At 42.6% G+C, this 12,930-nt stretch overlaps 1 protein-coding gene across 4 annotated transcripts in view; it reads right to left on the bottom strand.

The window, feature by feature from the left end:
• Positions 1 to 273: 273 nt before the first annotated feature.
• LOC138838410 (protein DDI1 homolog 2) overlaps positions 274 to 12,930 on the bottom strand; it is a 41,733-nt gene continuing 29,076 nt past the window's right edge. The window contains exons 7-9 of one of the 4 annotated variants that reach the window (XM_070037881.1): positions 10,729 to 10,832; positions 8,644 to 8,836; positions 274 to 2,636 (exon numbers count right to left, since the gene is read on the bottom strand). In XM_070037881.1, the coding sequence (XP_069893982.1) occupies positions 844 to 2,636; positions 8,644 to 8,836; positions 10,729 to 10,832 (2,090 nt within the window). In that variant the 3' untranslated portion in view covers positions 274 to 843. Of the gene's footprint in view, positions 2,637 to 5,330; positions 5,394 to 8,614; positions 8,837 to 10,728; positions 10,833 to 12,930 lie in introns of those variants that run through there. The other 3 variants (XM_070037884.1, XM_070037882.1, XM_070037883.1) reach the window with 3 other exon arrangements.

Genomic DNA, 12,930 nt, shown 5'->3' on the forward strand with positions numbered 1-12,930 from the left:
CAGTGTTTATTTAGGCTATTATATTTTACCCAGTCCTTGACATTTAAATGCAATTTTTTTTTATCCCTGTTCCCTTTTAAATCTGGGTAGCACCACTTTTTCACTGTTAATTCCCCTATAATATACCCCACCCAATGTTAAGAAAGATTTTTAGCCATCCATCCACACAGCAGCCTGTGACCCCCCATATAGGAGGAATTTTGAGCCCTCCCGCTCACCCTATTAAAATATCAAACCCTGAGCACACAAAATAAAAACATAGGACTCTAGGAGTTATTGAATTATCTTCCATTTCCTGTTATAACTGGTGAATCATCATACACAGACACTGGGTATTAATTTCAAACACCAAACGATTGTTTAAGTTTCTAAACTGACAGTTTAACTGAGTCAATCAACTGTACCCTGTCAACAGCACACACACACAGCCAGTGTGGAAGTTGGATCTGTTTCTAGCTGCATGGGTTGTAGGAGTTTTCATAATTTCTCATGCTTTTCAAAGCATTCACTCTCATTCTAAAATGGTATACTATACACAAAACCATTCATTTTATTCCAGAATACATCATCTTAATGAGAATAAAAAGCTTTTGTATGCACATAACTGCCAATACATTTAAAAAGGCCCAAATCTTAACAAGTAGAATAGACAAAAAAATCATCAGACAAGAGATCATAAATTACTTTGGCCGGAAAAAAAAAATCTTAAAAAAAAAAAAAGTCTGGCTCAACATTCTGCTTGCAGGTTTCTACATATACTGTGTATGTGGTGAGTGTGTATGTGTGTATATAGAGCTTTGTTTGTGTAAGGGAATGAAGTACGGTCTAGCCCATTTCCCATAGTTATGTAGGAACTACAATGTTCTTTGCTAGCAAAACAAGAAGTGCAAGGTCTGCATTTCCACCAACTCGATGTAAAGCCCCAAGTGCTTCCTGCAAAGTAAAGCCTGCACGGAGAATCCGGTCAATATCTGCAGCAGGAAAGATGAATGGTGGAAGAGTAGAGGGACTTGATGGTGGCTGGCTGGTAGGTGGTTCCAATTCAAGAAATGACCTTGTAGCTTCAGGAGAGATGTTTTCTCCAGTTTCAGGCCTGGCTGTTGCTGGATTATGTCTACCCTGACCCAAGTCCTTAACCAGTATGAAACCCGAGGGCAAAGACTTAGTTTGCTCAGAAGTCTGACTGAGTGCACCCCCTTCACCAGGGACAATACTTAAGGTGCAGAGTAATTGGTTAGATGATTTAGTTGAAGTTACAGTATCAGAACTCCTCTCGCTTATTGACCCCCTAGACCTGGGGACCCCCTCCTTGTCAGCTGACTGATCGCCACCTGGACCTCCAAAGCAAGTATTTTCTCCATCTTCTAAGCCTAAGTTTCCTGTCTTCACTGATAGGCCACCAGAACTGGCCTGGTGACAGGAGACTTGAGGACACTGGTCACAGTGGGTCAGATGCTCACACTGGATCCACTTTTCTGATAGATCCTCAATACTTGTTTGGCGCTCAGCTACTGTTTCTGATTGGCAGGTAGTTTCCTCAGATGCATTTTCTGAGGCTGGCTTACTACTGATGACCAAAAGTTCATGAAGTTCTTTCAAGGCTGCTGTTACAGATGAACAAGATTCTTCTGATTCCATGGAGGGCTGACAACTTAAAGAGGGGGAGTAATTGCCATATTCTTTATTTGTTCCAGACATTTCAACATTAATTCCAGCTGGCTGCAAATGCTGAGTGCAGATGGAATCACTGAAACTTTCTGAGGAGTCTTGTTTTGATGGTTCTACTTCCATTGAAAGACTATCTGAGGCAAGATCCGATACGTCGGTGTTCTTGATCCTGGTGCTCACATGGCCTGCTGAATCAAGCACAGTAGTTAGGGACTGTTCAACAACATCTACTTCCATTAGAATGTCTGCATCAGAGCAGCTAAAGCATCCTGCACCTGGAAGGACACTCTCTTGATGCCCATCTTCTTTCATTGCAGCTTCTGTATCAGCAAATTTTGGCTGGTCTTGTCTTTCCTCATGAAGCTCAAGGTCCCCCATGTCACAGAGGTGTCCTCTGTCCCATGGAGCTCTCTGCTGTGCCACCTCATGCTGTTCACTCCCTGGCTTGTGGTGCTGCTGAAGGCCATTCATTTGACTCAGGCTCTGATTTTCTGGGTGCCAATTCTTTTCACCTACAAATGTCAGTGATTCATGCATGGTAGTAGTTGTGACAGATAAACTAGCTTCCTGTCTTGTGTGGAGATAAAATTCGAGGCCCTGGGTGTTTTTTTCAGATTTCTGCAGAGTATCTGTAATGACTGCTTCTTCAGATGAATTATGCAAAGGCATAACTGGAGTCTGGTCTGCTGAGGGAGCGAAGTCAGGAAGATCCTGTGGAGAAAGAGTGTCTTTCTCTTTAGAATTCATGTGGAACTCAGCTGAAGCCTTCACAGCCTTCACAGCTGTAGTTTCAATGCTATCTGGGTCACTGGGCTTGATAGGGCAGACTGAAGCAGAGACAGAGCGAGCAAGACTCGGAGGACTATCAATCTCAGGACTCTGTCCCAAAGAATGAGCTGGATGGTTAAATCCATCTGAAGTTGGTAACGATGACATTCCCAGTGAGGTAGATTCTTTACCACTTTTTTCTGTTAACAAAATGGAAAGAAAGAGATTAATAAGCAGGTAATAAAGGCCATTATGTTACCAGAGGATACAAATCTAAACAGGAGATTCCAACTCAGGTTCTTAAAACTCAGGTTTCTCTTATTCATGTTGAGTTTGAAATATATACAAGTATCTGTGCTGGACAATTTTTTTCCCAGCACTGAGGACTGAATTTAGGACCTCAAGCTTAAGACAAAAGTTCTATAATAAACAACTTAAAATCATAGAAGCAGAGTAAGAAGTAGGCATATTCTTAATAAACTTGTTTATTTTTATTGTAGTTCAATGTGACTGTTTAAGTAAGCCTTTACAGAATGGCTTTACAGTGATGGTACTCAGGACTGAAGGACACTTGGCTTGTGCATTGCTTTTGTTGTTCTTTTCAGACAGATGTCTCTGTGAATTCCAGGCTGGCCTGGAACTCTAGATCCTCCTGCCTCAACCTCCTGAGTACTGGGACCAGTGACGCTACATAGGCATCTTTGTCTTCAATGAATCGAAAACTCAGGAATAGCTTCTTCAAGTGTGTTTATTCTACCACTTGCCCTAAGACACCTGAGATGCCTTGGTGAGCATTTGAGTTCTGAGGTGCCATCCTTGAAGCCAATTCAGGAGTTTGCATTTCCCCTAAGTTCCTCAGGTATTTTCTCTCTCTCTCTCTTTTTTTTTTGCCAGTCCTGGGCACTGCCCCTGATCTTCTTTTGCTCAAGGCTAGCACTCTACGATTTGCATCACAGCGGCACTTCTTTTTTTTTTTCTGCTTTTTCTGTTTATGTGATTCTGAGGAATCAAACACAGGGCTTCACGCCTGGTAGGCAAGCACTCTACCACTAAGCTACATTAACAGCCTCCTTGAACATATTGTAAACTCTGAGAATATTTGCAGCTGAGCAAGTCTCACAAAAATGAGTGCTTCAAATGTGAACACTGCTTAATATATTCAGAAGTGACAGTTATAAAGAGAAAAAAATTTGGAGACTTCCAGAAGATAGAGAAGTAAACATTAAATTGTATTGCTACTCACACTTCCCAAAAAAGTGTAGTCAAACTATGTGATCATCTTAAGTCAGACAACAAAAGTAAAGCTGAAGATCAAACAAATGTAATCACAACCACCTTCCTACCACATATTGCAACGTCATGCTTTAAACTACAAGTCAAATGGCTGCTAACAAGGCCCATCACATTACACAATCAGGCTTAAGGGCAACTCAAATGTTATGATGTCCAAAGTAAGAGTTTGACCTTCACTTAAGAAGTCATGAAGTAATGCACCTATGATTTAAATGTCTTAAAATATTCTAGCCAGACACTGGTTAACAGTTCAAAATCAAGCACTGTGAGAAAGTCCTCAATTTCTTAGGAAATAGTGTTATCTTACAATTTAGTGGTAAAAAGGGAAATAGTACTTGTCTCAGTTTAAACAATACCCACTTGGATCTAGAAAGGTATTAGTTTATCAATCTAATTGATAGGTTAACTCTGTAACTTTGAACTGTTGTTAACAGAAAACAGCACTGTGGCCCAGGCATGCCAGTCACAGACAAGCATGTATGTAATGTGTGTGTGGCACAGCCGGTAGACTCTCTACTCACTACGAGAGCAGTGTGCAGTCCTCCTGAGGCTGAGACAGCCAGGTCCACTGGCCCCACTCTAACTGTAGGAGAGGACTGGGTCAGTACTATAGGATGATTAGGAGAAGAGGAGGAAATGGGTATTAAGATTAAATTGTGCCTACTTTTAACCTGTTACAGGGAGGTGGAGGTGGGAGGAGAAAAGGGAAAAGTAAAAGGAAGAGGGAGGAAAAGGGAGGGAGACATGAAGGGAGAGGGGGAGAAAGTGAGAGAGGGAAAGGAACAGAGAGGAGATTACAAATTATAACCAGTCTCCAAACCCCTCAAGTTCTCAGTTCATTGAAAGATCACCTTTCTTCCTAATTTCTCATGCTGACACACTGATCTTCTTACTTATTTACATCATAGGTTAATGGGAAAATATAAAGTCTCATCTACTTTGTACCCTGAATTACTTTAGAGGCATGGTCTTGCTATGTAGTCCAGGCCAGTCTTTAACTTTCTTACAATGCTAGGGACTGAACTCAGAGCTTTGCCAGACAAATTCTCTACCACTGGACTACATCCTCAGAACTGGTCTTTGATTCCTCTGCCTTAGCACCTAGAATGCTGGGATTGTAGTAGTGTATTACCATACTGGGCCTGCCTATGTAAGTGACTCTGTTATCCTGGATAAGGCATCAGGCTTAAGTTTTCACTTCAAAAGAATGAAAATTTCTGCCCTTTAATTCCAGGTAGTCATGTGCAATGCTATGAAAAAAGAGCTTTCTGCTTTTCAGAGGCAAGGGTCTCATGGAATCCATAAAAGCATAGTCGTCATTGACCAGGTGCTGTGACACCAACACCCTTGCTATGCTACTCACGACAGTGAGATGTAGAAGTTGTACAAAGGACACCTCCCTCCCACTATTCTAGTAACAACAACAACAACAACAAAAATTTAAAAAGCAATTTATGCTTATGTATGCATACATGCCAACATACATTCAAACATATGTGCAAGGCTAGTTGTAACCAGATTGAACAGTGGAGACTAACTTCCAAAATGCTCCAGATAGACTTGAAATCACAGGCGACAAATGGGATGGTGTCTATAAATACCTGGTCTGGGGCCCACTCCAGCTGCAGCACACACACACTACATGCATCATGGCTTCGGACGCTCTGTTTGGGTTAGGAAACAGACAAGCAAACTCGGGTTAACAATGCAAACCACACAGCATGCAGGGTTATAGTCTTCACTCCTTCGCCAGGAACCACAAAGTCAACGCTGGGATGCATCTAACCTTTGGAAACCCAAAGATGTGCTGTTGCTTCAATTCTCTCACCATATGTAAAACAATGTGTCTGTCAGCTCCAACAGCCTCCCCACTCCCCCCCCATTCAGGACTTCACAAATGCAGGCTGGTCTTTCACTCCAGCCCATAAAGATCTTGGAATTACAGACGTGCACATTCATACTCAATTCTAGTTTGATATTGAATTTGGAAAGAAATTAACTTCAACACACTATACATATAATTTATAAGCAAAAACATAGGACAGGAAAAGAGTCAATCTGTCAAAACTGTGAAAAAATAAATCTTATAAAGGTTAATAAACATGTGTAACAATCACTTCCTAATTTGCTCAGTTGAGATTCACTGTTGTTTTTTTTATAAAACATTCTCTCCACTGAGCCCAGAGTGGCTTTCAACTCTGATTCCCTTGTTTGTGATTCTCCAGTGCTGTGATTATATTCCTTTTTTTTTTTTTTTTTTGGGGGGGGGGGGTCCAGTCGTGGGGCCTGAACTCTGGGCCTGGGCGTTGTCCCTCAGCTCTTCAGCTCAAGGCTAGCGCTCTACCACTTGAGCCACAGCGCCATTCCCGGCTTTTTTTTTTGGCTTATGTGGTGCTGAGGAATCAAACCCAGGGCCTCAGGCATGCAAGGCAAGTGCTCTACCACTGAGCCACCTTCCCAGCCCCTAGTGCCGTGATTTTAGACATCCTACCTGAATCAAGACTCATTTTTACAGGAAAATAAAAAAAATTTTGATTAAATTGTATCCTTACCTTCTTTTTGATCAGCTTTTAGAAATATACCAGATATAGCCAGTACTCTAAATTATTTGTCAATGAATCAAGAGATAAACATACTCAAAGTACTCTAAATTATTTGTCAATGAATAGAAGAGATAAACATACTCAAATGTGATATAGTTACCAAAGAAAAAGCTCTCCAAAATGCTTTTGTCTACCATGTGACATTTTGATTTTTTTCCCCTTGTTCATGGGGCGCACTACCACGTGAGCCATGGTGCCACTTCCAGTTTTCTGGTGGTTTATTGGAGAAAAAAGTTTCAGGGAGAGCTGGGAATGTGGCTTAGTGGTAGAGTGCTTGCCTAGCATGCATGAAGCCCTAGGTTCGGTTCCTCAATACCACATGCACAGAAAAAGCTGGAAGTGGCACTGTAGTGCTAGCCTTGAGCAAAAGAAGCTCAGGGACAGTGTCCAGGCCCAGAGTTCAAGCCCCAGGACTGGCAAAAAGAAAAAGAAAAAAAAGAAACAAACAAAATAAAGTCACTGTCCTACAAAGACAGTTGTGAATAATAGGTTTAAAAAGTCATGGCTACTACCAGCTGATGTTTCTCCAGTAGTAATACCAAGACTGGGGAAGGAAAGAAAAGAAAAGAACTTTGAAAAGCTGCACACACAAGATTAGTACACGACACTATGACTAAACTGACAAGTTATCCGCAATGTGGTGAGTGGGTGTGTCAAACTCAAGCAAGCTTACATGGCTGGGAAGATTAAAATGACTGTTGGCAGTTCAAAGTTCTTCCCTTCTTTCAAAACAGTATAGTTGCAACCAAAACTCCACTTTATATGTAAAACTAGATCAAAAGGTGACAGATTCTGTCAGGCCACCCTGTGCACTGTTCACAGGAATGTTTTCCAGTAAAGTCTGCTTGGCTGGCTTGCTTATTATTTACTTGCTATATTCATTCCTATTTACTGTTCAGGGGGTTTGAACTCAGGGCCTCATGCTTGCTAATAGAGAGTCTACTACTTTAGCCTGGCCCTAGTCTTTTTTTATTTTTGGGAGACAGGGTCTCAAAGTTTTTGGCCAGGCCAGGCTAGATTGTGATCCTATTTATGCTTCCATGTGATCCTATTTATGCTTCCATGTATCTGGGATGGGTCACGCACCACAATATCCACCTAGTGGTTGAGATAGGGTCTCATTAGCTTTGCCCAGGCTGGCCTCAAACGCTCTTCTGGAATTACAACCACGACTCACACCTAGCCTGGCTGCTTATTTTTCAAGTTTATTGTCTCTTTTGTCTTTAGGAAAAAGCTGTTCCCTAAACTTGTAACTCTGATATATTTTATTGTTCATAAAAAGCAATATGTGAGCTTAGTCATATTGATGAATAATAAGCCTGGCTCAAGACTTTAAAATTACTCAAACTTAAAAAAAGTTATTTCTTTTCAGCTTTAGAAAATGCATTTCAGGGGGCTGGGAAGGTGGCTCAGTGGTAGAGTGCTTGCCTTGAGCTGAAAAGCTGAGGGACAGTGCCCAGGCCCAGAGTTCAGGCCCCACGACTGGACCCAAAAAAAAAAAGAAAAAAGAAAATGCATTTCAGTCACTGTTCTGTAACAGGATTCCAACACAAGTGTGCTAGGCCATTTTACCCAGAGATTTGGCCCTGTCTTTAGATTTGGGACTTACCTGACACTGTTCCATGGCCCAAAGTCAGTATTGCAATCTAAATCTACATCTCACCATGTTCAATACATCTTTTCATTGTGTGTGTGTGTATACCATGCCAGTCCTGGGTTTGAGCTCAGGGCCTGGACACTGTCCCTGAGTTTTATTTGCTCAAGGCCAGTGCTACAGTTGCGGCTTTTTGAGGGGAGGTTAATTAGAGTTAAGAGTCTCATGGACTTTCCTGCCCAGGCTAGCTTAGAATCTCGATCTTCAGAATTCACTGGTCCCTACCTCCAAGTATGCCTCTTATTGCTGGCTCTTCCCCCTTTGGGGCAACAGCACTTTCACCAAATTTATAACAGCCAGCACTGCTTAGCCAGTGACAAGGTACACTTCAGCATGAATGGGTTCACAAAAATGAAAAGCTATTTTCAGGGAAATAACTGCTGAACTCAGAAGTGTCTGCTTACTGTTCTAACTTCCTGTGGGGAAAAACACGAGTCTGAGGAAACCCAAGAAAGGGATACCACCATCTATCCTGGTCATAGCAATGGACTGCTGCTTTTTGAAATGTTGACATTGAGTATTAAGTGATGAGAGGAGAAAGAAAAATGACAAACAAAAGCCTTATCTATTACTGAGAATGATACATTACTGACTAGAAGGGTCCTTTCCCTCTCTGGTAACACAAACATTATTCAAGGGGCTGGCCATTCCAAATACCTGCTGCTTCCTCTGCTGACTTCTGAATGGCTTCTGCTAACTCTCGGTCTGCAATCTCCTCTGGCCGCACATCCTCTCGCCCAGCTCCATATGCCAAGCGTGCGCACTCTGGTAGTTCTCCCTCAGGAAGGAAGGTAGTCTGTGAGCCTGTGGTGCCAATCACCAGGACATTTTTCTTGAGGTCAATGGAACACTTAGAAAGAAGAATACAGAAAAATCATGATCTGGTATTTAAAAGTACACTCACAGAGAATCTTAAATTCGTAGGCTTCAGTATAGAAATATCACTACAAATTAATATACTTTCTAAGTATTTGTGGAGATGGAGTCCTTAATCAAATGTACCTTGTCCTTACTGTTTGCCACCTATCTAAGACTTGCTGAATAGTTACTAAACTAACATCAATACCAAAAACCACAAGCTGACTCCAGGAGCTGGTGGGTCACCCTTTTGATGCTAGCTATAATACTGAAACTCAAGCTAAGATCTGAATAGTCAAGGTTAAAAGCTAGGCAAATTCTCCACGTTAACTAGCAAAAAAGCTGGGAGTGGAGATGTGGCTCAAGTAGTTGGGCAATAGCCATGAGTGAAAAAGAAGGTAAATATAAGGACTTGATTTTAAGCCCTGGTATCAGCACCAAAAAATAAAAACAAAACCCAAATCCCACCAAATCCAAAAAGTTTCAATCCTATCTACTAGGAAGGCAGAGAAGAAATCAGGAGGAATACAGTTTGAGGCCAGCCTACAAATAAACATAAGACTCCATTATCAACCAACAGCTGGACATGGTGTCAAGAGCCTGTCATCCCCTGTGGGAAGTTTATGTAAGTGGATCACTGTCTAGGATAATCTAAGTATACCCTATGTGAAAAGTAAACAAGAAGAAAAACAAAAGGGGGCCAGGGGTGTAACTCTACAGATAAGAGAATCAGCCTAGCAATACAAAGCCCTGAGTTCAATTCCCCAGAAACACTTAAGCCTTACCTGTGAAAAATAACGTAACTTAAGCCATGTCTGCATCACCCCCTTTCTCAACTAGCTGTGTTCAATGTAGAATTTTTTTTTTTTTTTGCAGGTCCTGGGACTTGAACTCAGGGTCTGGGCACTGTCCCTGAATCTCTTCTGTGCTCAAAGCTAGCACTATCACTTGAGCCACAGTGCCACTTCTGGCTTTTTCTAAATGGTTTACTGTAGATAAGTCTCATGGACTTTCCTGTCTGGGCTGGCTTCACATCATGATCCTCAGGTCTTAGCCTCTGGGAGTAGCTAGACTTATAGCTGGGAGCTACCAGCACCTGGCCAAGGTAGAATTCTTGATTTATGTCTGGGCTTGCCTGGGCTGCAATCTTGTTGCTTGTCCCTGTTGCTGGGGATGATAGAGGTAGGCCACTGGGCCCAGCTCAACATGGAGTCTTGTCAACTTTTTTTCTTGGTTTGTATGTGCTGGTACTGGGGTGAACTCACAGCCTTTGTGCTCTTATTCAGCTTTCTTACTCACAGCCGGTATTTACCACTCAAGCCATATATCCAATCCAGCATTTTTGCTAACTAGAGGTGGAATCTTCTAGATTTGTCTGCCCTTCCTGGCTTCGAACCTCACTCCTACAGGGCAATAATTATAGGATTCAGGTCTTATATACCTATTCCTTTTGGCTGTACTGGGGCTTGAACTCAGTGCCCGCAAACTGACTCAACTTGCTTGATTCCTTTTTTCAGGTCCTGGGGCTTGAACTCAGGGTCTGGGCACTGTCCCTCAGCTCTTCAGCTCAAGGTGAGCTCTCTACCACTAGAGCCACAGCGCCACTTCCAGCCTTTTCTGCTTATGTGGTGCTGAGGAATCGAACCCAGGGCCATATGCATACAGGGCAAGCACTCTACCACTGAGCCACCTTCCCAGCCCTTAGATTCTATTTTTCAATGGCACATCATCTCCATCTTTGTATGATGACAAAATCGACTAAAGACACTTGTACAGGTTTGAAAAGTCATTCATCTTGGCTTTCCATTGTATGTAACACCAACAGAAATGTAGTAATTGTAACACAGCAAAAGCAGATATATAAAAAATAAAATTCTTAATCACCTGATGCCGTTTAAGCATGTCCAGTCCCAGAAGCATGTCCATGGGCTGTTCCTCCAGTATAGAGAAGGAGCATGCAAGAAAATCTCCTTCAATCTGAACCTGAGCTAAAACACAGGAAGAGAACAGATTACTCATGGCTCTGGAAGTGAACCCATCATCCTGAGCCCTGGTTTCCTTCACTCAATCACAGCCAAATCTCAATTCAGAAACTAGTAGGTTAGATACCTAAAAACCAGTCAAACTGGAAGTAGAGATGTGGCTCAAGTAGGCAGATCACTAGCCTTTTCAGGGACAGCACCAAGGCCGAGTACACACTACACACACCACACACCCACACACCTGAAAGAGTCAAAACAGCACCAAAGCCGAGTTCAAACACACACACACACACACACACACACACACACACACACACACACACACACACACACACACACACACACACACACACACACACACACACACACACACACACACACACACACACACACACACACACACACACACGAAAACAGTCAAAAGACCAGTTTGAAAGCTATCACTAGCCTTGAGCAAAAGTTCAGGGACCCCCCCCCCCCACACAAAACAAAACACTGAAACAGTAAAATACCAGTTTGAAAGCCAATGAAGACCTGAACTCACCATGGATCAGAGAGATGTACCTGAGTTGTACAGTACTTGTCTAGCATCATAAATCCTGGGTTCTAGCCCTAGCATGGTTGAAAAATAGTTTGCCATTGGCTCACACCTATAATCCTAGCTACTCAAAAAGCTGAGATCTGAGGATTGTGGTTCAAAGCCAGCCCAGACAAGATAGTCCATGAGACTCTTATATCCAATTAAGTACCAAAAAGCCACAAGTCAAGCTGTGGCTCCAGTGGTAGAGCTAGTTCAGAGACAGGACCCAGGCCCTGGACTGGCACCAAAAATCCCCAAACAAAAAACCCAAAAAACTAAGAACTAAACACATGCATGGATATTTATTCCTAAAAAGTTATAAAGATTTTTGTAGTTTTTGCAGTACGGGAAATAGGATCCAGTGCTTACACTACCATTAAGCTGTATTTCCAGACCTCTTGTTTTTTGTTGGTTATGGGGCTTGAACTCGGCCTGGGCTCTGTCCTTAAGCCTTTTTGCTCAATGCTAGTGCTTGGCAACTTTGAGCCACAGTTCTACTTCCAGTTTTCTGGTGGTTATTTTAGAAATAAAGAGTGTCACAGAGACATTTCTGCCTAGGCTGGCTTTGAATGTGATCTTCCTGAGTACCTAGGATTACAGGCATGAGCCACCAGTGCCCAGCCACATGTTTTTCCCCCCATAAGGTACAAATTCCTAAGACCAAAAATGATGGAAGAGACAAAAGAAATAAAGAATGTAATTTATGGTACAACTAGAGACAAAATGGTGAAAGCAGAAGGCTAGTCTGTCTAGACACCATGAGGTCCTAACTGACTCCTGTGCTCTTTACCCTTCCTTTGAGAGGGAAAAGGAAAGGAGCGACAGCTCAGTGGAAGACTGTACTTGATGTGTACCTAGGTCCACCCAGGGTTCATCCCCAGAAACTGAAGGGCCAGAGTTTCCAGATTGAAAAGGCTATCAAATATCACCCACACAGATGCAAGATCCACATCCAGATACATCAAAATACCCCGTTAGAGGAGATCTACAAAGTGTAAAGAAAAAGGGATAAAGAGGTGAATTAGTGCCAGGCATTGGGCTCATGCCTATAAATCCTAGCTACTCAGGGGACTGAGATCTGAAGAAACTGTAGTTAAAAAATAGCCCAGAGGGGCTGGGAAGGTGGCTCAGTGGTAGAGCGCTTGCCTTGCATGCATGAGGCCCTGGGTTCGATTCCTCAGTACCACATAAGCAGAAAGAAACAAGCCGGAAGTGGCGCTGTGGCTCAAGTGGTAGAGTGCTAGCCTTGAGCTGAAGAGCTGAGGGACAGCGTCCAGGCCCAGAGTTCAGGCCCCACAACTGGACCCCCCCAAAAAAACAAAAAACAAAAATTTAGCCCAGAGAGATGGGTGCTGGTGCTCCTAACTATTTAGGAGGCTTAGATTTTGAGGATCACCATTCAAAGTCAGCCAGGCAGGAAAGTCTGTGTAACTTTTTTTTTTCTTTGCCAATCCTGGGACTTGAACTCAGGGCCTTGGCACTGTCCCTGAGCATCCTGTGCACAAGGATAGCACGCTACCACTT

The sequence above is a fragment of the Dipodomys merriami genome, unplaced genomic scaffold (genome assembly GCF_024711535.1).
Source record: "Dipodomys merriami isolate MVZ:Mamm:240054 unplaced genomic scaffold, mDipMer1.0.p SCAF_28, whole genome shotgun sequence".
Taxonomy (NCBI): Eukaryota; Metazoa; Chordata; class Mammalia; order Rodentia; family Heteromyidae; genus Dipodomys; species Dipodomys merriami.